This window comes from Schistocerca serialis, chromosome 9 (genome assembly GCF_023864345.2).
Source record: "Schistocerca serialis cubense isolate TAMUIC-IGC-003099 chromosome 9, iqSchSeri2.2, whole genome shotgun sequence".
Lineage (NCBI taxonomy): Eukaryota > Metazoa > Arthropoda > Insecta > Orthoptera > Acrididae > Schistocerca > Schistocerca serialis.
In genome coordinates this window covers 394,300,963-394,325,155 of record NC_064646.1, presented here as the reverse complement: position 1 = coordinate 394,325,155, position 24,193 = coordinate 394,300,963, and the positions used below count along the sequence as shown (strand labels likewise).

General features: G+C 44.1%; 1 protein-coding gene across 1 annotated transcript in view; it reads right to left on the bottom strand.

The window, feature by feature from the left end:
* LOC126419646 (uncharacterized) overlaps positions 1 to 24,193 on the bottom strand; it is a 179,593-nt gene that overhangs the window by 14,339 nt on the left and 141,061 nt on the right. Inside the window, exons 7-8 of the mRNA XM_050086835.1 lie at positions 14,531 to 14,635; positions 2,884 to 3,039 (exon numbers count right to left, since the gene is read on the bottom strand). Of these exons, the coding sequence (XP_049942792.1) occupies positions 2,884 to 3,039; positions 14,531 to 14,635 (261 nt within the window). The remainder of the gene's footprint in view (positions 1 to 2,883; positions 3,040 to 14,530; positions 14,636 to 24,193) is intronic.

The following is a 24,193-nucleotide window of genomic DNA, read 5'->3' as shown; positions in this document are numbered from 1 at the left end:
ATGGTAGAACGGTGGGTTCGATGACGGTTTGGATGTACCGTGCACTATTCAGTGTCCCCTCGACGATCACCAGTGGTGTACGGCCAGTGTAGGAGATCGCTCCCCACACCATGATGCCGGGTGTTGGCCCTGTGTGCCTCGGTCGTATGCAGTCCTGATTGTGGCGCTCACCTGCACGGCGCCAAACACGCATACGACCATCATTGGCACCAAGGCAGAAGCGACTCTCATCGCTGAAGACGACACGTCTCCATTCGTGCCTCCATTCACGCCTGTCGCGACACCACTGGAGGCGGGCTGCACGATGTTGGGGCGTGAGCGGAAGACGGCCTAACGGTGTGCGGGACCGTAGCCCAGCTTCATGGAGACGGTTGCGAATGGTCCTCGCCGATACCCCAGGAGCAACAGTGTCCCTAATTTGCTGGGAAGTGGCGGTGCGGTCCCCTACGGCACTGCGTAGGATCCTACGGTCTTGGCGTGCATCCGTGCGTCGCTGCGGTCCGGTCCCAGGTCGACGGGCACGTGCACCTTCCGCCGACCACTGGCGACAACATCGATGTACTGTGGAGACCTCACGCCCCACGTGTTGAGCAATTCGGCGGTACGTCCACCCGGCCTCCCGCATGCCCACTATACGCCCTCGCTCAAAGTCCGTCAACTGCACATACGGTTCACGTCCACGCTGTCGCGGCATGCTACCAGTGTTAAAGACTGCGATGGAGCTCCGTATGCCACGGCAAACTGGCTGACACTGACGGCGGCGGTGCACAAATGCTGCGCAGCTAGCGCCATTCGACGGCCAACACCGCGGTTCCTGGTGTGTCCGCTGTGCCGTGCGTGTGATCATTGCTTGTACAGCCCTCTCGCAGTGTCCGGAGCAAGTATGGTGGGTCTGACACACCGGTGTCAATGTGTTCTTTTTTCCATTTCCAGGAGTGTATTAGAGATGGGCCGTTCGCGAACTAACAGGTCCAAAGGAACAATTCACCAAGATGAACGGAACGAGCGAGGAACGAATTCTAAGGAACGGTCTTTCATAGTTCACTTCGGTCGCGGCTTTCTTCTTATAGTTCGGGAACGGGAAACGGTCGGTCTCTTTCCCGCAACGGCACGTCGGCCGGCCTCGTTCCAGTCTCGGTCCCGTTCCCCTCTGTCTCGGTCTCGCTCGGCCGGACTCGTCCTTCTTCGCGTGGCCAATCGTTGCAGTTCCACTGTCGACTGCTCCTAGTTAGTTCAATATCGAGTTGCTGTTCGTTTCGTTCGCTGCGCATGCCCACTCTAGATCACTTTCAAACCTATTTTGAACTTTGAACTTCTGGTTCTTTTCGTATTCTATTCAGCGTCCATGACCGGTAATTAAAACGTATTTTATAATTACGTAAATTACATAAAAATTACGTGGTATGTTATACATACATTTTTTCAGGTAACGAAACGACATATCAGCTTACTTCACTATTTCGATAAATAGCAGAAGAAATACTTGTAAAAAGGCAAGATTTTTTGTCATTACACTTGCAAAGGAAGTCGGCACGGCACACACGAGTGGTCATTTTCTGTCTTTTTTTGATCCAAGGTAAAAGAGCATATTCATAGTTATGGAAGACAGACCGACTTAACAACCGAATGAAGCCCGCACTCAATAGTCGTGTGTCTGATGTCACATTTTGTAAAGACAATTTGATAACTTCTACAATATTATTTCAGTGGTACAGGGAAGCGCACGAAAAATCGGCCCCGAGTACTAAACTGCTCATTCTGCCCGACAATCATCACCTATTGTTTCTAAGTTGTTGTTTGCATTACCTTTTTGTCATTTCTTTACTGCCTAATTAATACATGTTTATCTATTTTGCTCGTAGCCGTCAAAAAATTGTGCGTAACTGGCAAGCTGTCTGTACTCGGGGCCGGTTTTACGTGCGCCGCCTTATATTATTTCACTGCGATCAGTTACATAACGCTACAGTTGGCTAAACGGGAGGTTTTGCAGAATTACGAAAATTACAAGTGTGTGAGAATTCTGTTATGAATAAAAACTCTGTATTCTAGGGGGCAGGCAAGTTTCCCCCTCTTGGCGCCTTCTATCTTCAGGCACTTGTGCTACTAATTTTTCATAAGAACCATATAACAAGCACAAACGAACGGTGAACGAGTAAAAATGAAAGGTTCTCAAAAAGAGCGATCACCAGTGAACTAGTTCCCAAGGATGAACGAGTTTACCCATCTCTATTTTATATGAAGAAAATTTTTCTGTCCGATAACCATCTGATAAGCCTAAGCGAAGAAAATCTCAAGGAATTGGCTGTCGCGTACTTTCAGAAGAAAATAGAAATAGACATAGAACTGAATTATTATACTGCATAATTTTATTGTTTTGCTGCCTCAGTGTGCATGTTCAGTGATACGATAATGCATGACTGCATGCGTGTCTTACGGTTTGATAGCGCTTGAAAATCTCGGCTATAGTCATGACTCTAAGAAACGATGTAAGGAAATGTGAAACGCAGTACCGTGAGGCGAAGCGGCCATTGGGATCCACTTTAATAACTTCTCTTGTGTCTTACGCGTTCGACATTCCTTCATTTTCAAAGGCAGTGTTATGTCAGTCATGTAAAATTGTTCAGTAGATACATTGTATCACGGCAATATTCTCAATCTCGTGACTGAGAATGTTTACGTGATGCACTCTTTCTAATGGACAATGTTACCTGATTGACATAACACTGCTTTTGAAAATTTCGGAATATCGAAATGTGTAAGGTATTTTTCGCAATAATAAAAGTATGGTCAAGACACAAGGAAAGTGAAATGTGAAATGTTACACTGTGTATGTCGCTTGGCCTGTCAAAGGCCACAGAGGGGTGGCAAGAGGCTTAGCCTCACCTGGAGGAGTGTCTCCCTGGAAAGCGAGTAGAGGCCGCAGACCCTGATGGAGAGAGCCTTCGAAGACCGTTGGCAGAAGACCAGTAGCAGTTTCCGGTAGCGGCTGTCGCCTTCCCACCAGCAGCTGCCGTAGGCGGATGCTGACAGGTGCTCGCTCTTGGAAAATAAAAGAAAAAGATGGTCAGTGCTGGAGAAAGTCTCCTGTCTTGTCACTACTTATACTATATAGGCAGTGGTGCACAAGATAGCTCAGTTTTTCAACCCGTAATCCTTTGCTTGAAACAAACGAAAACAAGGTCCACTGCAGATTTTATAATAACGTTCTATATTTAATTTGTGGTGTTAGCTAATTTTTTTTCTTTTGAAATTTCGCAATATCAAATTTCCCCAATTTTTTTCACCTTGGCTGGTGCATTTATTTGACAAAATATTTTCGTGCGTGGCGTGTTTAGCACGTAATGAAAAACGTTTCTTTCCTCGGTAAATTTCAGTTCAAAATACAGGGAATTTGTTCATGAGCATTGTGGAATATTCCCACTTCAGTTCCTATAGTTTCATGAAGTTCCTATTGGAGGCGACGCTATATGTAGCCTACAAAATGGCGACTGTAACGGAGGTGTGTTCCAAGCAGAGAACTGTTTCTATTAGCAGAAAACCAGAGCGTTGTTGATATTCATAGCTGTTTGCAGAATATCTACGGAGACCTGGCAGTGAACAAAAGCACAGTGAGTGACCGAGGCGTCTGTCAGCACTGCAACAATGTAGCGCAATCCTGTCCTATCGCCCGCATAACGCCCGGCAGTATGCAGCCCCTGGAAATTGAAGAAATGACTTCAGCGTGTTTGTCTCAACAAAAATGCAAACGAACTTCTTCTTCTTCTTCTTCTTCTTCTTCGAGACAACGCAAGGTCTAGCACAAGTCTGTGCACCCGAGAGGAGCTCACAAAACTTCATCGGAATATCCTTCTTCATTCACTCTATAGCTCGGATCTTGCACCTTCCGACCTCCTTCTGTTTCGTCCAATGAAGGAGGCGCTCCTCCGGAAGCAGTACATGGACGATGGGGAGGTAGTTAATGCAGCAAGATGTTCGTTAGTTCCGACATCGACCAGTAGAGTGGTACCATGCTGGCACACACGCCTTGCCAGTAAGGTGGCATAAGGTCGTCGCATTGAACGGAGCTTGTGTTTAAAAATAGGGTTTTGTAGCCCCAAAAGAGTGGGAAATAATATGTTGTATTGAATTCTGAATAAAATCAACCTACGTTCAGAAAAAATGTGTTTCACTGCTTATTGAATGCCCCTCGTGCATATGTCCTTTCTACATTACAAGAAGTGACAGATGCATACTGAAGTGAAGAAATTTCGGACAAAGTGAAATTAAGTTAAAAGTTTTTTACATATTTGCCACGAAATATTTTTGTCAACTTTGTAAACTCAAAATCAGAATCTGATGGAATAACTTTGTTTGTGTTAGCTTCTCCTGCAACATCCCCTTTCTTCCAGCATATGTGTGACATCAGATTATGTACATCACGTTTAACATTGTGGTGTACATAAGATGCTGTCATGAAAATGGTTGAAAACGACCCAAAGCCTAAATCAGCTGCTCACACAAATTAAACAAAGAACATCATTATACACCAGACAACAGACCATGTTTTCATTTGTAAAATACAAGGTGTTTCATAATGAATATTCGCGTTTTAAGGCTTCGTAGCATTTATTACATTCAACGTACAGTTAAAAATAATACATCAAATGATAGGGCAACTCCAACAGCTTTTCTTACACATGTTCAATGTGTGCACCATCCGTCACACATTGAGTCGCTAGGAAAGTTCTTCCCAAACCTTGATCAGTGTGTCTGGAGTAGCTGTTGCAAGAATGCTGTTTCTAAAGTGGGTAGATCAGCTGGTAGTGAAACCCCAAAGACTGGCGTCAGGTTGCGTGTCAACGTGGTGGTTTTACAAAACAAACTCCGTCAACACGCCCCTTGCGTCCAATTCAGCGGTTGGATACACCGTTGTTTGATCAGTCGCGTACTGAGTTACGCTAGTGAGGCGGTGCACCATCTTGCTTTCCTGATAAAGCTCTGTGGTTCAGCTTCTTCCAACTGATGAAAGAGCCAAACTTATAAGATATCAAGATAAGAGACACCAGTTACGGTTGCTTTTACGGTCGCTTAACCGAAAAAGAAAGGCCCATAAAATTTCCGCAGGATATGGCACAAAGAACATTCAATTTAGGGGTGTCTCGTTGCACATGCTCCATCTCGTGGGGATTTGGAGACCGCCCCACATGCGAACATTATGCGCGTTCACATTTCCTCTTAGGGGAAATGTCGATTCATCACGGAGGACGACACGACCCAGAAAATCTTCATCGTCGTACAATAACATTTTGTTTGCAAAGTTGGCCCGCAAACCGTAGAGTGTAAGATTTAGAGCTTGTAACAACTACAAACGATAAGGACGTTGTTGTAAGCGTCTTCTTAAAACTCTCCACTCAAACGCCGCTGGAACTGTTGGTTCACGACATGCCTTCAGAACTGGGGCTACAAGTGTAAGGCCCGATCGCTAAACACCTTCTTCGGTCACTCTTTGTTGTTCAACACTCTTTCCTTTATGCACAGGTAAACAAACAAAATTTTTTGAGTTTCTCTTTAATTTGATTTCATTTATAATTGTAAGCTGAATGTAATAAATGCTAAAAAGCCTTAAAACCCGTATGTTCACTTTGAAACACCATGGATGTGGAGGCTGGTGACCACATAGAAACAAAAAAACTTCGCTTGAAAGGCTCACAGGCGCTCCCTCAAATGGTACCGTTCAAACTGCACAGTATTTGCATGAATTAGCAGTTCATCTTTAGGTACGACTGTTGCTTGCTGGTGTGTCTCGCCAGTTTGTGCGCTGGTTCGCTAGGAAAGTACAGCCTCCAAGCGGAGCCCCCTGCCGGAGAAACAGGTCACACGCTCCCGCACTGGGAAAGCCTGGCCGCAAGTCGCTTACCCTAGCGTACGGGCACAGGTAAGATGTTGGTGTCCAAATTAACTATCTTGGCTTCGATTCCCCCGTGCGTTAACTTGTTGCATTTATTTATTTGTGGCTGACTATGTCTTAGTGCTACCAGTATTGGTTCCCGTGCCCTACTGAACTGAAATCCCATGTCTCTGTCGTTAGCAATACGTATTCAGACTGAATTTTTAAGGTTGGGATCGCAGTTCGAAGATGCGAAAGAGAGGATCATGCCATGTCCCATGTCAACACAATTGTCAACAACAGCAGATTTTTCTGGTTCACCTAATCTGGTATAATGTTCACGTTCACCTTTAACAGAAGAACACGGATGGCCAGTGTAATATTTCGCAAATTGGCGTGGGATTTTACATACTCCTAGTATCCTTAGATATAGGTCGTCTTTGACGGAACCTACCACAGTTTACACTTGCGCTAGAGGGGGCAAGAAAATATTTTATTCGATTTTTCTTGGAGAGGTCGCCGATCTCAAAGAACACACCACCACCATAAGGTAGAAAAATGTCCTCATGGACTTCTCCGTTTCTTCTGGTTGCTCTTGAACTTTTGTGCGTTCTGGTGGAAATACATTGTGAATCAGATTATTGGAGTACTTACTCTGGAGAAACACAGAGTGAAGGCAGCTAAGCTGTGCTGATAAGCTCTCTGGATCTGAGACAGCTAGCCCTATGAACGAGAGTCTATAATATACCAGTGGGAGGCGATGGGTGATGAAAGCCCCGTCCATTGGCGCCTGCGCTTTCTTAGCAGCAAGCGACAGTCACACCTGAAGATGAGGAGCAGCTGCCCCGTGGAAACAGTCCCATCCGACACAATGCCTAAGAACCTTCGAAGCAATTATTACGTCGGGAAAGCCTCAGACAACACAGTAATCCTTTGGTTTGTGATGCAGTACAGCAGGCTTGGCCACTAAATTCACCCATGGAGTGCCCGTGCACCTGATTCGAAGAGAACCTTATTGTATAGCGACTAATACAGTGCTGGGCATTGAAACTACAACACTATAAAATGACGAAACTTATTGCACTTAAACATTAAGGAAGAATACGAGATTAAGCCTGTAAGTGATTTGGAGTGAAATTTTGGTATACAGAGATGCCAACTGTGTTCAAACTAGGTTTAGCTTTTCCATTGTTTCTCTGAACAGCTTAAGGCAGCTGCTCCATCTCTTACGACCTCGTCATGGATGGGACACTGAATTCCATCCTTCATTACTTCTACAGCATGAACTCGAACTCCACTGACAAAACTTGGAATGTTGTTCAGAGCATTTTCGCATAAGCCATCTCCGTATCACTGGTGGCTCGTTGAAGAATAATTGCATTTCATTACGGGTGTGCTTGCAGCTGCCCTACAAAGTTCATGTTTGAATTTATGGATAATACATGATCCAACGATGCTACAGAGCATCGAGTAATAGGCACCAGCGCCTACCAGTAGGCTACCCATTCAGCAGCAAACGTGACTTTGTACGCTGACGGACCATAATTAGAATGTCTCGCAATGTACTTTGTTATTCAGTGATAGCGACTGATTGCCACGATCGCCAGTGAATAAGATGGAGCTAGCTGTGGCGTGGAAGTTCCTAAGAAAGTGATGCTCTGTTGTCTAAGTGGACAACAGTTTTGGACATGGGTTTCCACTGGCGGTTTATTTTTCTCCTGGGGTCCTTTAAAACTTATAATGTTTTGTGTAAGGAGAAAAATAAACTGCTGACGGAAAACTGTGTCCAAAACCGCGATCGACCGAGGCAACAGAGCATCGCATTCATAGGAGACAAGCCCTTTCTACACACCATCTAACTCCATCTGAGACACACGCACCTCCCTCCGATATTTAAACAATAAATTATTATGAGTTTGGATTAACCAATGCGGAGATAGGAAATCACAGGAACAACTGAAATATCGTATCGCTTCACTGCAATTTGCATTTATTGTAACATTTGATAACAGACCAAGAAAATGCCGTGTGCTACACTTGACAGATAATAGCACTAGAACAATAATAGACACCTGGTTCAGTTTTATGCACTTTAACTAAAGTCCAACAGGGGAACACACTTAAAGTTCTCCCATAAATATAAACATACGCTTAGGCGCGTTAAAGAACTGGTTATGAAACAGTCACTTACAATATCAAGGCAGGCACACTCCTTTTAAAGGGAAACTAATTAGCAAGTTTACACATTGACTAGAACATTAAGGTGAATAATATATATATATATATATATATATATATATATATATATATATATATATAAGGTGAATATATATATATTCCAAAACTGTTGTCCACTTAGACAACAGAGCATCACTTTCTTAGGACCTTCCACGCCACAGCTAGCTCCATCTTATTCACTGGCCATCGTGGCAATCAGTCACTATATATATATATATACGCGCATAAGCACAATTAAAAACTTGTGGGAAAACTATAAATAGGAAATTGACATACCCAAAGGAGCCGCACTCCATCTAAACACCCCAAATATAAGCACAATCAAAAACTTGTGGAAGAACTATAAAGCCGCACTCCATCTAAACACCCCAAAAATGGCAACTTAATGGCTAGCTAGAGTAACGAATAAAGAATAGCATGCTTATGGATTGACTAGAATAAAGGACTAGATAACACGTACATGGCTTCTGACGGGCGACAATCTGTGTTGGGCTATTAAGCAGTGATTAATTTAAAATAGCCAAAACATATGCTAACCAGGTTAACGGCGTTTAAAGACAAGCGTCGAACAAGGACTCTGGTCAGAAGGTAATCAAAACTCGCAGGATTCCCTTACATGGCAGACGTGCCAACACATCAGTTCATACCCCAGACTCAACTAGCGCAACATAAATCGGTGACACATTTCAGATAATATTTTAAAACAACATACTTAAATACCTTTGTTTACCACAAACTTTAATTAGTTAACACGTTGGGCTGAAGCCACGCAAATGAGGTAGTAAGTTAAGGTCTACAATTCTACTTTGCCATTTAAAATGTTCAAATGTGTGTGAAATCTTATGGGACTTAACTGCTAAGGTCATCGGTCCCTAAGCTTACACACTACTTAACCTAAATTATCCTAAGGACAAACACACACACCCATGCCCGAGGGAGGACTCGAACCTCAGCCGGGACCAGCCGCACAGTCCATGATTGCAGCCCCTTAGAACGCACGGCTAATCCCGCGCGGCTTTTGCCATTTAACACGCGCCGTGAGGAGGGAATGGAATAATCCAGCTAATTAATTTAAAGTCACTACTTGGATCAAGTATTTGACGATGCGCTCAAAATCAACAGACAAAGGTGAGAGTGAAGTTTACACTCGCAAAACAGCACACGCAGAGCACGAGCATAAGGTGAACATTAAGTAAACTGCTCCATGTTCAGTCATTTACACACGGACGAAACAAATAATCTTCGCCGAATTACTGTAGACTTCGGAACGCCCTGTTGCTTGCAAATAACGCAAAATAATGGTCAAAGCGTCTTACTTTAAGTCCGACGACATCCGTAGGACAGAAGTTTCAATGGACAACCAGGCCTCATCCCCTTTGATCCATCTGCGACCAAGATAGTAACATCGGCTGCTATCACGGCTCTAACGATGCATCACACGTGACACGAGTCACGCCAAACACCAGCAAAACGGCGTGGCCTCCTGTACGCTCCCAGACGTCCGCAGTTTAGAGTCCCTCCTCCAGAACGATGCTCTCCCGCTAACACGGCAGGCAGCCGGCCGCACCAACGCCACAGAGCCCTATGGCTAGGGTAAGGAAACAACAGAGCCTGAAGCGGGAATTTCAAAAGGAACGCGATACAGACATGGAGGAAACGCAGAGAACCAACCGTGACATTTCGTTACGGTTCGCCATCTTCTCCGCTGGCGATCGTGGCAATCAGTCGTGATCACTACATAACAAACAGCAATTTGAGATGTTCCGCCCACGATCCATCAGCCTACAAAGTCACTTTTGCTGCCAAAGTGGTGGCCTCCTGGCAGGGGCCGATGCCTATAACTTCGACGCTCTGTAATGCCGTCGGCTGACGTTCCCCGACATTGGATCCTATTCACGATTTGTTCCTCAAGACACCCTCTACAACCCCTTGAAGTTTGTGGCAACATTTCTGGGACACCCTATATTGAACTCAATATGCGCACAACAATGCAAATGTCGATGGCACGCGCTGTGTGTCTTGTTTGGAAATAAACTTGTTCCATATAGTCACTGTACAAGCTGTTGGCTACAGTAACACCCACTTTACTCTCCACCCGCAAGTTTGCTTTCAGTACTGCTCCATACTGTCTCGAGCTTGTTTGTTCGGTAGTGGCCATAAGAGTACTGATAGGTTTATTAATAAACAATTGACCGAAATAAAACTCATGTTCACATCGTGGAAGAGGGGCACAACGATGCTGCGATAACAGCGTAGGTGCTTTGTCCCAGGGCTGTTGCATTTCTCTTTTTTATGTTGTCCGTTTTGGTGATCTCAGTTACAGGCTTTTTCACTATGGTGAAGTTGTTCTCACAGAAATGAAGGTAGATGGGCTAACAAAGTGAACAAATCTTAATTAATTTATTATTATTATTTTAATAAAGTTTTTTTGATTATTTAATTATTACTCTGTTACGAACCACCGAGGTCACTCCTAAAATAATTCTGAACTGCCTTCGAAATTATGTTGGTAGAGTTCAGGTCCGTGCTGTACACAGTACCCGTGAAGTACAGTTGTGGATGTATACCACCGGAACACTCCTCACGACTGTGAACACAATGCAGTAGATTTCTAAGAGAATATTACTGTGTGCGTTCATTGATTCAGTCATTTACTCATTCATTCAGAAATCGTGTTCCGTAAATCCGTCATGAAGGATAGCCTTGAGGGATGTAGAACAATCCAGATTTTACACTAGCAGGCAGAAGGCCACTTAGACGACCACTTCTGTAAATTAGATTAACAAATTATGAACCCCGCTAGTTACGGTAGAAGTCAAAGTAGTCTGATACTCAGGGAATGAGTGCAGGGGAGCAGTTCACCATCAAGGGTGTCACATGCCGTCACTTCATAAGACACTACGAAGAGGTCTGAAACTTAATCTAAGACAATGGCACAAAGTCTGATGATCAGCAACATTAATTACGCTACTGAATCCCCTTGCTTGCTGGCCAAATACTGGCAATGAAAATTTTCACTATCAGGAATCAAGGCGGCGTACCTCTGCCGAATTGACTTCCACCATACAAGCGTGCGTTAACGACTTCGGCTGCGGATGCGCGTGCTAATTATGGTAATTACTTCTAAATTGGTTTGTATACAGGCAGGGGTATAGGTGCGGATATTGTGATAATTGGAACATTAATTTGTACTCACGTCAATATGTTAGTTGTTTTTCCTTTGCGTCAAACAGTCTTACCGCGGACGGTTTACGGTTATAACTGTGCCAGGAAATGGACCACGCTTGTCGGTATAGACTATTCATTATGCATCCAAGCGTCCGCATTTCAGTTCCTGGCCTGCTACCCAGGGAAAAATAAACATTAATAGCTTGCTTGTATCATGCGCACTTGGAGGTACTAACCAAACCTAAACACATATTGAAACTTCCTGGCACATTAAAACTGTGTGCCCGACCGAGATTCGAAATCGGGACCTTTGCCTTTGGCGGGCAAGTGCTCTACCATCTGAGCTACCAAAGCATGACTCACGTCCGGTACTCACAGCTTTACTTCTGCCAGTATCTCGTCTCCTACCTTCCAAACTTTACAGAAGCTCTTCTGCGAACCTTGCAGAACTAGCACTCCTGAAAGAAAGGATACTGCGGACACATGGCTTAGCCACAGCCTGGGGGATGTTTCCAGAATGAGATTTTCACTCTGCAGCGGAGTGTGCGCTGATATGTAACTTCCTGGCAGATTAAAACTGTGTGCCCGACCGAGACTCGAACTCGGGACCTTTGCCTTTCGCGGGCAAGTGCTCTACCATCTGAGCTACCGAAGCACGACTCACGCCCGGTACTCACAGCTTTACTTCTGCCAGTATCTCGTCTCCTACCTTCCAAACTTTACAGAAGCTCTTCTGCGAACCTTGCAGAACTAGCACTCCTGAAAGAAAGGATACTGCGGAGACATGGCTTAGCCACAGCCTGGGGGATGTTTCCAGTTGCTAGTTTGCTAGTTCTGCAAGGTTCGCAGAAGAGCTTCTGTAAAGTTTGGAAGGTAGGAGACGAGATACTGGCAGAAGTAAAGCTGTGAGTACCGGGCGTGAGTCGTGCTTCGGTAGCTCAGATGGTAGAGTACTTGCCCACGATAGACAAAGGTCCCGAGTTCGAGTCTCGGTCGGGCACACAGTTTTAATCTGCCAGGAAGTTTCATATCAGCGCACACTCCGCTGCAGAGTGAAAAACTCATTCTAAACACATATTACTCGTAATAGGTATAATTATTAGTAATTATACCAATTAGTAATTATACCTATTACTCATAATAAGTATAATTATTAGTCTGCAGATAAATATTGGTCTAATGTTGTTCAGTGTGCTCTCTTCAGTACTTAACAGAAATATCTGCACTTGTATCCATAACACCATAAATGTATGTCAGGAGAAAAACAGATAATTGGGAAAAAAACCCTGTATTCTTGAGCCGTGGTAAAAATTGCTGTTTTGAAGAGCGCGCCGCAGCGCGTAGTGTGAAGCAGTCGCCCTCCCTTTCTGGAGGTGGCGCCGCTGGAGCAATCGCAGCTTTAGTGTCTCCCTCTGGTGGGAAAGAGGAAAGGTTGCCTGTTCACGTGCATTTAAGGGGCGCTATGGGATCGCCAGTCGGTGAGTCTGGGTCTGTCTCTTGTCCGCATTTGTTAGGCAGTGTCTGTCGTTCGCATCAACCTTTAAAGCGGGTAAAATGAGAGTCTTTCCACGCCGCCAGTAAGAGAACTCAGCGACTGGTCACCCGGTCGGGGCTTAGTTCCTGCATCTGAGTCTGCGCGTTAGGCCGCCAGTCTGCTCGAGTTTGCTCAGGCAATGGTCATTGATGGTTGGATCGATCGGTTGGTTGGTCGCGCACTGAGACACAAGATGACTTGTCCGCCTTGAGCGTCGGCGCATGTGAGGTCACCACGTGAGTCCAGTGGGCCTCGGCGTATATCGAGGGGTAGTGACTTCACGGTCGACACGAGAGCAACAGGAGTCAACCCACATCAGTCTGGCCGGTGCGAGCTGCGACGCCGTGAGACGGGAGATCGGCGCGCCTTCCTGCGTCCGTTGAAGCGGCTGGCAGCGGACGGTTCGGGAGAGCGATTTGGGGGTGGTGCACCAGGTCTTCTCGAGAAATGGCAGTTTATTAGAAGTTAAGTGATTGGTGATATGTTGTTTGATTTACTCTTGTTAAATTCTACTTTTCTTGGTGAGGTCACCAGCCGTTTTGGTTTGGTATCGTCCCACCATTCTTCTCCGTTTGCCCACCCGCGGGAAGGGGATTGTTTATAAATTGGGTGGTCCGTTTTTCCCTTGTGGAGTAGGGGTGGGTTAGAGCAACGTGCGGTTCGGGTTGTTCGGTAATCTCCCTATCAATCTACCGTACGTTATTAGCTGCTTCTGCCATGTTTGTCGGATTTGGTGTGTTAACGAATTTATTGCTTAGAGTGTAACGGCCTAATACCTGAAATATGTTTTGATCTTTGGAAACTTTGATATTATTGCCTATGATCTTGAGAGGCAGTATCAGTGTACTGTAGAGGATCTTAACTATTGTTTGGCCAACCTTATAGAATTTTGTATAAGATTGCATTCCGTGGGCTTTTATTTAAATGATCATTTTAGTATATAAAGTTGTCACCCTACCACCGTAAGACTTTTCTTAGAAGTTAAAATCAAGTTGCACCTTTGGTGGCAAGGTTAATATTTTAATCGTACCCCTCCTACCGGGGGGTGCATATTTTGTGTGCTTGTGTAAATTATTAAAACTCTTAGTTTGAAGTTACGTGTGTGTTGCAGATTTGCACCAGTGTAGTCTTTCAGAGGCTGTTGGAGCGGTCGTAGCCACAGCTGTGTCAAAAGGGAGCGGCAAGGTTCTCTGCCCGAAAGCTCATACAGTCAAAACTTGTTTCTTTCTGCCTCTGAATAAATTGTAACTTTGATATTTAGAGGGTGCTTTCTGATTATAATTTCAAATCTGTTTCTTTACAAAAAAATGCTTTTAGGCACTATTAAAGTGAATAAAATTCCCATTTGTTAAAAGGAATTTGATTATGATTTCATCAGTTACTCCCTGGCAAGTACTTCCATCCTTACATAGTGTGATTAAATGTGTTAATGTTCTTGATGAATCGCTAGTAAATAAAATAAATTCTTAAGAATATCCTTGGAAAATAAATCACGGTTCAATTCTGTTAATGAACAAGTGCATACTCCTACTTTACACGCATAATTTGATGGCAGAAGTGGAAAGAGTGAAGAAGATATAACGAAAGTAATGACTTCGGAGCTGTTGCATCTCCCTCGAGGTGTAACACAAATGAAGGTTTCTTTGACACACTTCATGGGAGGAAGCACTGACAAAAAGGCTATATGTACTAACAGAAAGACTGTACGTACGTGGAAAACTGACCTCTGTTGTGATCTTCTGCCCTAGGAGACACAAGATCGCCGTCTGGTAGGCATAGAGCGCCGATCCCACCACCATCTTGGTCATTCCGACTACCTCAATGTCTTCCTGCAACAGCTGAAAGACTTTATAAGTCGGAGTAATTGACCAGAAGCGAATTAAAATCATTTTCAGTACTCACATAGGCATAAGTGTCTTTCTCATGCAGTTTATTATTTCTTTAATGTTAATTAATCCAACGGACAAACTGACGCTTGATGAAATATCAACAGTAACTATTACGTCCGGCACGGAAGGACGTAAAGCAGAGTTGTAGCCTATCCTCGATGTTATTCATTTTGTACATTGAGTAAGCAGTAAAGAAAACAAAGGAGAAATTTGCGAAGGAAATTAAAATTCATGGAGAAGAAATAAAAACTTTGGTGTTTGTCACTGTGATTCTCTCAGAGGCGGCGGAGGACTTGGAAGAGCAGTTGAATAGTCAGATTACATATCCCTAGATTTCCGGAAAGCGTTTGATATGGGATCCCACTGCAGACTTAACGAAAGTTCGAGGATGTGTGAGTGGCTCGAAGAGTTCATAAGTGATAGTACGCAGTACGCCGCCCTCGACGGCAAGCTTTCGTCAGAAACAATAGTGCCCCAAGCAAGTTTGATAGCACCACTCTTGTTCTCTGTATACATTAATATTCTGACGGATAGGGTGAGCATTAATCTGTGACTGTTGGCTGCTGACGTTATAGTGTACAGAAAAGTGTGGTTCTTGAGTGACTGTAGAAGGATACAAAATGACTTAAGCAGAATTTCTATTTATTATGAGGAATGGCAGCTTGGTACAAATGTAGAAGAACGTAATTTAATGCAGATGAGTAGTAAAAACAATTCAGTGGTGTTCGAGTACGGAATGAGTGTTGTGCTGCTTCACACAGTAATGTCGATTAAATACCTAGCGTAACGTTAGAAAGCGATATGAAATGGAAGGAGAACGTAAGGACGGTAGTAGGGGAGGCGAATGGTTTTATTGGGAGAGTTTTAGGGAAGTGTAGCTTATCTATAGTGGAGATCGCATACAGAATAATAATGCGACACATTCTTAAATGTTGTTTCAATGTTTGGGACTCCCACAAAATCGGTTTAAATGAAGATATCGAAGCAATTAAAATACGTGCTGCTAGTTTTGTTAACGACAGGTTTGATCAACATGCGAGTGTTACGGAGATGCTACGTTAACTCGAATGGGAATGCCTGGAGGGAAAACGAAGCTTTTTTCGCGAAACACTACTGAGAAAATGCAGAGACCAGACATTTTCAGCAGATTGCAGAACGACTCTACTAACTCCAACATGTATTTTGCGTAACGTCCGCCAAGACAAGATAAGAGAAATTAGAATTTGCACGGAGAGATGTAGTCGTTTTTCCCTCCCTCCATTTGCGAGTAGCACATGGTAGCCTCCTCCATATTCCATCCGATGGCTTGCGGCTTATGTATGTAGATGTGAATGGAACGGACAGTGGAACATTTATCCAACGTGAATGAGGAACAATGCTACGCTAATGAATAAAGGTTCTCACACTAGGTAATTCGAAACCGGCCACGGTAGCTAAGAAATGGAGAATGGACAATGTCTTGAAAAGAGATTACAAGATGAGTATCACCAAAAGTAAGACAAGGGTAGTGGAATTTAGTGGAATTAAATCAGACGATGCTGTAGGAATTAAATAAGGAAATGAGACAGCAAAAGCAGTAGATGAGTCACACTGTTTGGGGAGCAAAATAACTGATGATTGCCAAAACATAGAGGATAAAAAATGAAGATTGGGCACAGCAGGGAGAGTATTTCTGAAGAAGAGGGCTTTGTTAATATCTAATAAGTGTTAGGAAGTGTTTTTGAAGATGTCTGTGTAATGTGCTTACTTATACGTAAGTGAAACGTGGACGATAAGCAGTTCGGGCAAGCAGAGAATACAAGATTTGTAAATTAGGCACTGCATAAGAATATTGATGATCGAATAACTAATTAGAAGGTACTGAATGGAATTGAGGAAAAAAGTTTAGCGCACAATTTGACTAAAAGAAAGGACTGATTGCCGCGCGGTTAGAGGGGCCATGTCACGGACTGCGCGGTCCCTCCCGCCGGAGGTTCAAGGCCTCCCACAGGAATGGCTGTGTGTGTTGTTCTCAGCATAAGTTAGTTTAAGTTAAAGTGGTGTGTAAGTCTAGGGACCGATGACCTAAGCATTTTGGTCCCTTAGGAATTCACACACATTTCAACATTTGAAAGGACTGATTGACAGGACACATCGTGAGGCATCGTCATGGTCAGTTTGGGGGATAAAAACTGTAGAGCGAGGCCAAGTCTTGGATACAGTAAGCAGGTTCAAATGGATGTAGGTTGCAGTAGTTATGCTGAGATGAAGAAGCTTGAATAGGACAGACGAACTTGGAGAGAGACATCAAATAAGTCTTCGGACCAAAAGCGACACCAAAAACTGTGCAAAGAGTTTTATAATATGTAAAGATTGTTTGAAATATTAAAACGGTGCTAAATTACACGTGTCATACAACGGTTATATTTAAGCATTTAAAGGACCAAGTTTCGCTATGTTCGTCATGACAGAAACTGATGTCTTCCATTCGCTGTAACACTACTTCTGACCTTGGAAGTGCGTGGCTTGTGACTAACAGGAAGTGAGGAAGGGTTGGAAATCGGATTTGCTAATTTAGGGGAAGTAGCTGGTAGTAAGTGTGCGATTCGTGACAAGGGAATACACTACTGGCCATTAAAATTGCTACACCACGAAGATGTGCTACAAACACGAAATTTAACCGACAGGAAGAAGATGCTATGATATGCAGACGATTAGCTTTTCAGAGCATTCACACAAGGTTGCCACCGGTGGCGACACCTACAACGTGCAGACATGAGGAAAGTTTCCAACCGATTTCTCATACACAAACAGCAGCTGACCGGCGTTGCCTGGTGAAACGCTATTGTGATGCCTCGTGTAAGGAGGAGAGATACGTACCATCACGTTGCCGACTTTGATAAAGGTCGGATTGTAGCCTACTGCGATTGCGATTCATCGTATCGCGACATTGCTGCTCGCGTTGGTCGAGATCCAATGACAATGGAATCTGTGGGTTCAGGAGGGTAATACGGAACGCCGTGCTGGATCCCAACGGCCTCGTATCACTAGCCATCTAGATGACAGGCATCTTGTCCGCATGGCTGTAACGGATCGTGCAGCCACGTCTCGATCCCTGAGTCAACGGATGGAGACGTTTGCAAGACAACAACCATCTGCACGAACAGTTCGACGACGTTTGCAGCAGCATGGATTATGGGTGCACGAATGACAAAACGTCATTTTTTAGGATGAATCCAGGTTCTGTTTACAGCATGCGTGTTTAGCGACATCGCGGTGAATGCACATTGGAAGCGTGTATTCGTCATCGCCATACTGACGTATCACCCGGCGTGATGGAATGGGGTGCCATTGGTTACACGTCTCGGTCACCTCACGTTCGCATTGACAGCACTTTGAACAGTGGACGTTACATTTCAGACGTGTTACGACCCGTGGCTCTACCCTTCATTCGATCCCTGCGAAACCCTACATTTCAGCAGGATAATGCACGACCGCATGTTGCAGGTCCTGTACGGGCCCTTCTGGATACAGAAAATGTTCGACTGCTGCCCTGGCCAGCACATGCTCCAGATCTTTCACCAATTGAAAACGTCTGGTCAATGGTGGCCGAGCAACTGGCTCGTCACAATACGCCAGTCACTACTCTTGATGGACTGTAGTATCGTGTTGAAGCTACCTGGGCAGCTGTGCCTGTACACGCCATCCAAGCTCTGTTTGACTCAATGCCCAGGCGTATCAAGGCCGTTATTACGGCCAGAGGTGGTTGTTCTGGGTACTGATTTCTCAGGATCTATGCACCCAAATTGCTTGAAAATGTAATCACATGTCAGTTCTAGTATAATATATTTGTCCAATGAATACCCGTTTATCATCTGCATTTCTTCTCGGTGTAGCAATTTTAATGGCCAGTAGTGTAATTAATGTGGATTTTACACGGGAGATCGTTTGACAAAAGATGTGTGATGGAATGGTGGAAAAGATGAGCATGAAAAAAGCTGTTGGAAACTTATGGGTAGGAATGAGGAGAAAAGAGCCCTTGAAACGGGCAGGAATAGAAGTGTGTTAAATCTGTTAGCATGGTTACATGTCACAGTGATAATGATAACAATTTGTTTGACATATGATGGCTGAAGTGTGTTGGTGTAAGTTTAGAAATGTGTTAGTTCAAATGGCTCTGAGCACTATGGGACTTAACATCTATGGTCATCAGTCCCCTAGAACGTAGAACTACTTAAACCTAACTAACCTAAGGACAGCACATAACACCCAGTCATCACGAGGCAGAGAAAATCCCTGATCTCGCCGGGAATCGAACCCGGGAACCCGGGCGCGGGAAGCGAGAACGCCACCGCACGACCACGAGCTGCCGACAATGTGTTAGTGTAGGCGAGATTTAGTACAAGGATAGTGGAGGACGACGAGGATGAGATTATTGTTTAACGTCCCGTCGATATCGAGACATTAGTAGAGACGGAGCACAGACTAGGGAAGGACGGGGAAGGAAAGCGGTAGTGCCCATTTAAAGGAACTATACCGACATTTACCTTAAGCGATTTAGGGAAATAACGAAAAATACAGGGACTGATAATCGGCGCATGTAACGGTTGTGAAGTTGTGGTCAGACATGTGGTAAATGTAGGACATCAGAAGGTGTTTAGTGTTGGAGTGATGAGGAAGGAATGTTAAAAATTTGTTATATAATTCCGTTCTATCCTCTGCTCTTTTTATCGAATTAATATCCATTCCAAGCATTTGAGCAATATCTTTAGTTAGATGGCTCTTTGTTCGTCATAACCTAATTTTTCGATTCAAAATCTGGTTCTGCTGTAACTTAACAGATTATTTGATGTATACTCTTATAACTGCGTATAATAAGGCAAAAATCCCCATTAATGTACGAGTACAAAATAAATGCCCAGTCTTTGGAAGCGGTAACATCCGTCAAGTATCTGGGTGTGACTATTCGAAATGATCTCAAAGGGAATGATCAGATTACGCAAGTAACGGGTAAGGTGAACTCTAGATTGCGGTTTATTGGTAGAATCTTGAAGCGATGCAGACGTTCAACATAGGAAATAGCTTACAATACGTTAGTTCGTCCAGTCTTAGGGTATTATTCGTCTGTATGGGACCCTGGGTCTGATTCAAGAGATTGAGAAGGTCAAAAGAAGAGAGGCAAGATTCGTGACTGGTACACTTAGCCGTCGCGAGAGCGTTACAAATCTCATAGAAAGTTTGAAGTGGGACACACTTGCAGATAGATGGCGCGCTAAAAGGAAGGGGCTGCTCACTAAATTTCGAAATCCCATCTTCACCGAGGATGTAGCGCATATATTATTATCACCAACTTTCAAATCGCGCAATGATCACCATTCAAAGATAAGGGAAACTAGAGCTCGTACTGAGGCATTCAGACAGTCGTTTTTCCCTCGCGCGATCCGTGAGTGGAACAGAGGGGGGGGGGGGGGGGGGGGGGGAATATCACTTTGGCGCGAATTGTGCGCTACACCACACACCGCTTGGGGGCGTGTAATGTATATGTTGATGTGGTTCTCATTTTCAAATTTTTGTAAAGCTTTCCTTCCAGTGATTATCTACAGTTGATAATAATTTGCGGAAAACCTATTTTTCGTATCCAACAGCTGCACAATTTTATTTATTCTCTACCGGCTTCAGTACTGGCTACCATCTTCGCAGGAGATAATAATGTACATCAATTATTCAAGTACTGACTGAACTTGAGGTGGTTATTTGATGTTATTATTAAGTATGTACATGTTACGACATTTCAGTTGTGTAAATCTACTACAGTGGAACTTTAACAAAACATTTATTGTGATAATTCGTATTTGTTATCGTATTTGACAGAGATATATTTTTTATGAACTGATGTAATTATTATGTTCTACGAATATGATAGTTAGGACAAAAGCCGGTAGACAATAAATAAAATTTTACATCTGTTAGAACAAAAAATTATTTTTTCCGAATGAAATTTTTGCTATTTGTTTCTGCTGTACTAAGGCTTAACGCCTGCAACCGACGTCACACCAGTGTCTCGAAGATGCCTGACACACAGGGGACAGTTTTCCGGAACACAGGCGGTCATGTTACGACGACAGTCCAGCAGGAGGCAATCAAAGCATCACTAGAGGCCGTGGGCTGCACTATTCTGCAAAACACATGATCGAAAATAGGCCGGCTGTATCCCAGCGCTGAGTGGCATATTGAGCAGTGATCGGGCCGCACCAGACCAGTTCGCTCCAAGTGAGCTTTCCTGGGCCAGGTGCCGATTCCGCAAGGATTACATCCATAAGGCTTCTCACTCGAGAACTGGCTACATAATGTCACTGCCGTTCACGTCTTACTTTGCTACCGTGGGAGCTCCCAACTGTGGACTTAGAATATTAGTACCCTCTATGCCAAAGAAGACCGGGACTCTGTCATTGTAGCAGACTTGTGGACTCGTAAATTCATTCCTGTTTAACTTTCAAAACGTTGCACACCGAATTAGACTGTTTAGGTCCCGCTGGGACGAAAACTCTGTTCATTCAGTTTGTTCTTTAACTGTGAACATTCTAAGGGGCAATGATGTTTATAAAGCGTATGTTTATTGAACTTAGACTCCATGACAGTCTGACTGGTCTTCAGCCATAAGTCTGTTTCCAGACGTGACTTGTTTTATGTTTTGTTTCAGTCCATGCTGGTGTAAATGTGCTATTACTCTTTGATAAATAAGCGTGTTTAATCATTGCTACCTGGGTAATTCTTACGCTGCTGTCAACGCACATATCAGTTTCCCTTTTAAAAATTTCGACCAACATTACTAAATACAGTAATTTTTGGGTTTGCAGCCGGATCCCATCAACATTCTGTCACGATATTTCGGCCCAGAGCCGTCCGGCCATCCTCAGGTGAGTAGACGAAGATTGGAAGAAGAAATATATCGGGAAAATTTCAGAAGTCACCACGTTACTAAAATTTACTGAAACTCAGAACTACTTTTTATTTGTAGTGAAATAATATGTTTTGTAGGGCACAGACGACAGTACTGCTTAACTTTTTTATATTTCCTTAAAAAACAAAACAGTTTATAGCAGGTGAGGTAACACAGTCCAACTAAGAGGTCAAAATACATCCAACAAGTTAACTTGTGCTATATAAAAGATCGTGTTTTAATTACTTAAAGCTTATATAACTTTCAAAATACTTTGCATTGACAATATACGAATCAAAATATGCGCTTTACTGATCAAATGAATTCTTCTCTTACGAATATGAACGTTATTTCGCTCAAGTTTGTTTTACTTTGGTCTTTTTAAAAATGATTTTCGTTTTTACTCCAATGACAGTTGACACAATAATTTGTGAACATTATTCGCATGTGAATAGAACCTACAACTTGTCAGGGTTACCGAACTTTATTTTGCTACACTGAATCTTGCTGAAAAATGGCCTTCAGTGTAGTTTAAACTTGCACAAAGATACACTAATGGCCATTAAAATTGCTACACCAAGAAGAAATGCAGATGATAAACGGGTATTCATTGGACAGATATATTATGCTTTAACTGACATGTCATTACATTTTCACCCAATTTCGGTGCATAGACCCTGAGAAATCAGTACCCAGAACAATCACCGCTGGCCGTAATAACGGCCTTGATACACCTGGGCATTGAGTCAAACAGAGCTTGGATGGCGTGTACAGGTAGAGCTGCACATGCAGCTTCAATACGATACCACAGTTCATCAAGAGTAGTGACTGGCGTATTGTGACGAGCTAGTTGCTCGGCCACCATTGACCAGACGTTTTCAATTGGTGAGAGATCTGGAGAATGTGCTGGCCAGGGCAGCAGTCGAACATTTTCTGTATCCAGAAAGGCCCGTACAGGACCTGCAACATGCGGTCGTGCATTATCCTGCTGAAATGTAGGGTTTCGCAGGGATCGAATGAAGGGTAGAGTCACGGGTCGTAACACATCTGAAATGTAACGTCCACTGTTCAAAGTGCCAGCAATGTGAATGCGAGGTCACCAAAGTCGGATGCGACCATCACGATGCTGTAAACAGAACCTGGATTCATCTGAAAAAAAATGACGTTTTGCCATTCGTGCACCCAGGTTCGTCGTTGAGTACACCATCGCAGGCGCTCCTGTCTGTGATGCAGCGTCAAAGGTAGCCGCAGCCATGGTCTCGCTGATAGTCCATGCTGCTGCAAACGTCCGCATCTGTTGACTCAGGGATCGAGACGTGGCTGCACGATCCGTCACAGCTATGCGTATAAGATGCCTGTCATCTCGACTGCTAGTGATACGAGGCCGTTGGGATCCAGCACGGCGCTCCGTGTTACCCTCCTGAACCCACCGATTCCATATTCTGCTAACAGTCATTGGATCTCGACCAACGCGAGCAGCAATGTCGCTATACGATAAACCGCAATCGCGATAGGCTACAATCCGACTTTAATCAAAGTCGGAAACGTGATGGTACGTATATCTCCTCCTCACACGAGGCATCACAACAACGTTTCACCAGGCAACGCCGGTCAACTGCTGTTTGTGTATGAGATAACGGTTGGAAATTTTCCTCATGTCAACACGTTGTAGGTGTCGCCACCGGCGCCAACCTTGTGTGAATGCTCTGAAAAGGTAATCATTTACATATCACAGCATCTTCTTCCTGTCGGTTAAATTTCGCGTCTGTAGCACGTCATCTTCGTGGTGTAGCAATTTTAATGGCCAGTAGTGTACAACTTCTGGGTTGTACGGCCGTGGACCACGGAAGGTTTCCGTTCCTGACATTTTACTGGACATTTTCAGCGTCTCGCCGACCCACGGCACAACGAGCTCCTCTGAAAATGTTGTGCGCAACTCTGGACGAAACGTTTGGAACTGAAAAATTAGATGGACCATGACTTGACAAACCGGAAGATTTACCTGTAGCCGTTACATTCGGATGTGGAAGCCTATGTGGTATGTATAAATACACTCCTGGAAATTGAAATAAGAACACCGTGAATTCATTGTCCCAGGAAGGGAAAACTTTATTGACACATTCCTGGGGTCAGATACATCACATGATCACACTGACAGAACCACAGGCACATAGACACAGGCAACAGAGCATGCACAATGTCGGCACTAGTACAGTGTATATCCACCTTTCGCAGCAATGCAGGCTGCTATTCTCCCATGGAGACGATCGTAGAGATGCTGGATGTAGTCCTGTGGAACGGCTTACCATGCTATTTCCACCTGGCGCCTCAGTTGGACCAGCGTTCGTGCTGGACGTGCAGACCGCGTGAGACGACGCTTCATCCAGTCCCAAACATGCTCAATGGGGGACAGATCCGGAGATCTTGCTGGCCAGGGTAGTTGACTTACACCTTCTAGAGCACGTTGGGTGGCACGGGATACATGCGGACGTGCATTGTCCTGTTGGAACAGCAAGTTCCCTTGCCGGTCTAGGAATGGTAGAACGATGGATTCGATGACGGTTTGGATGTACCGTGCA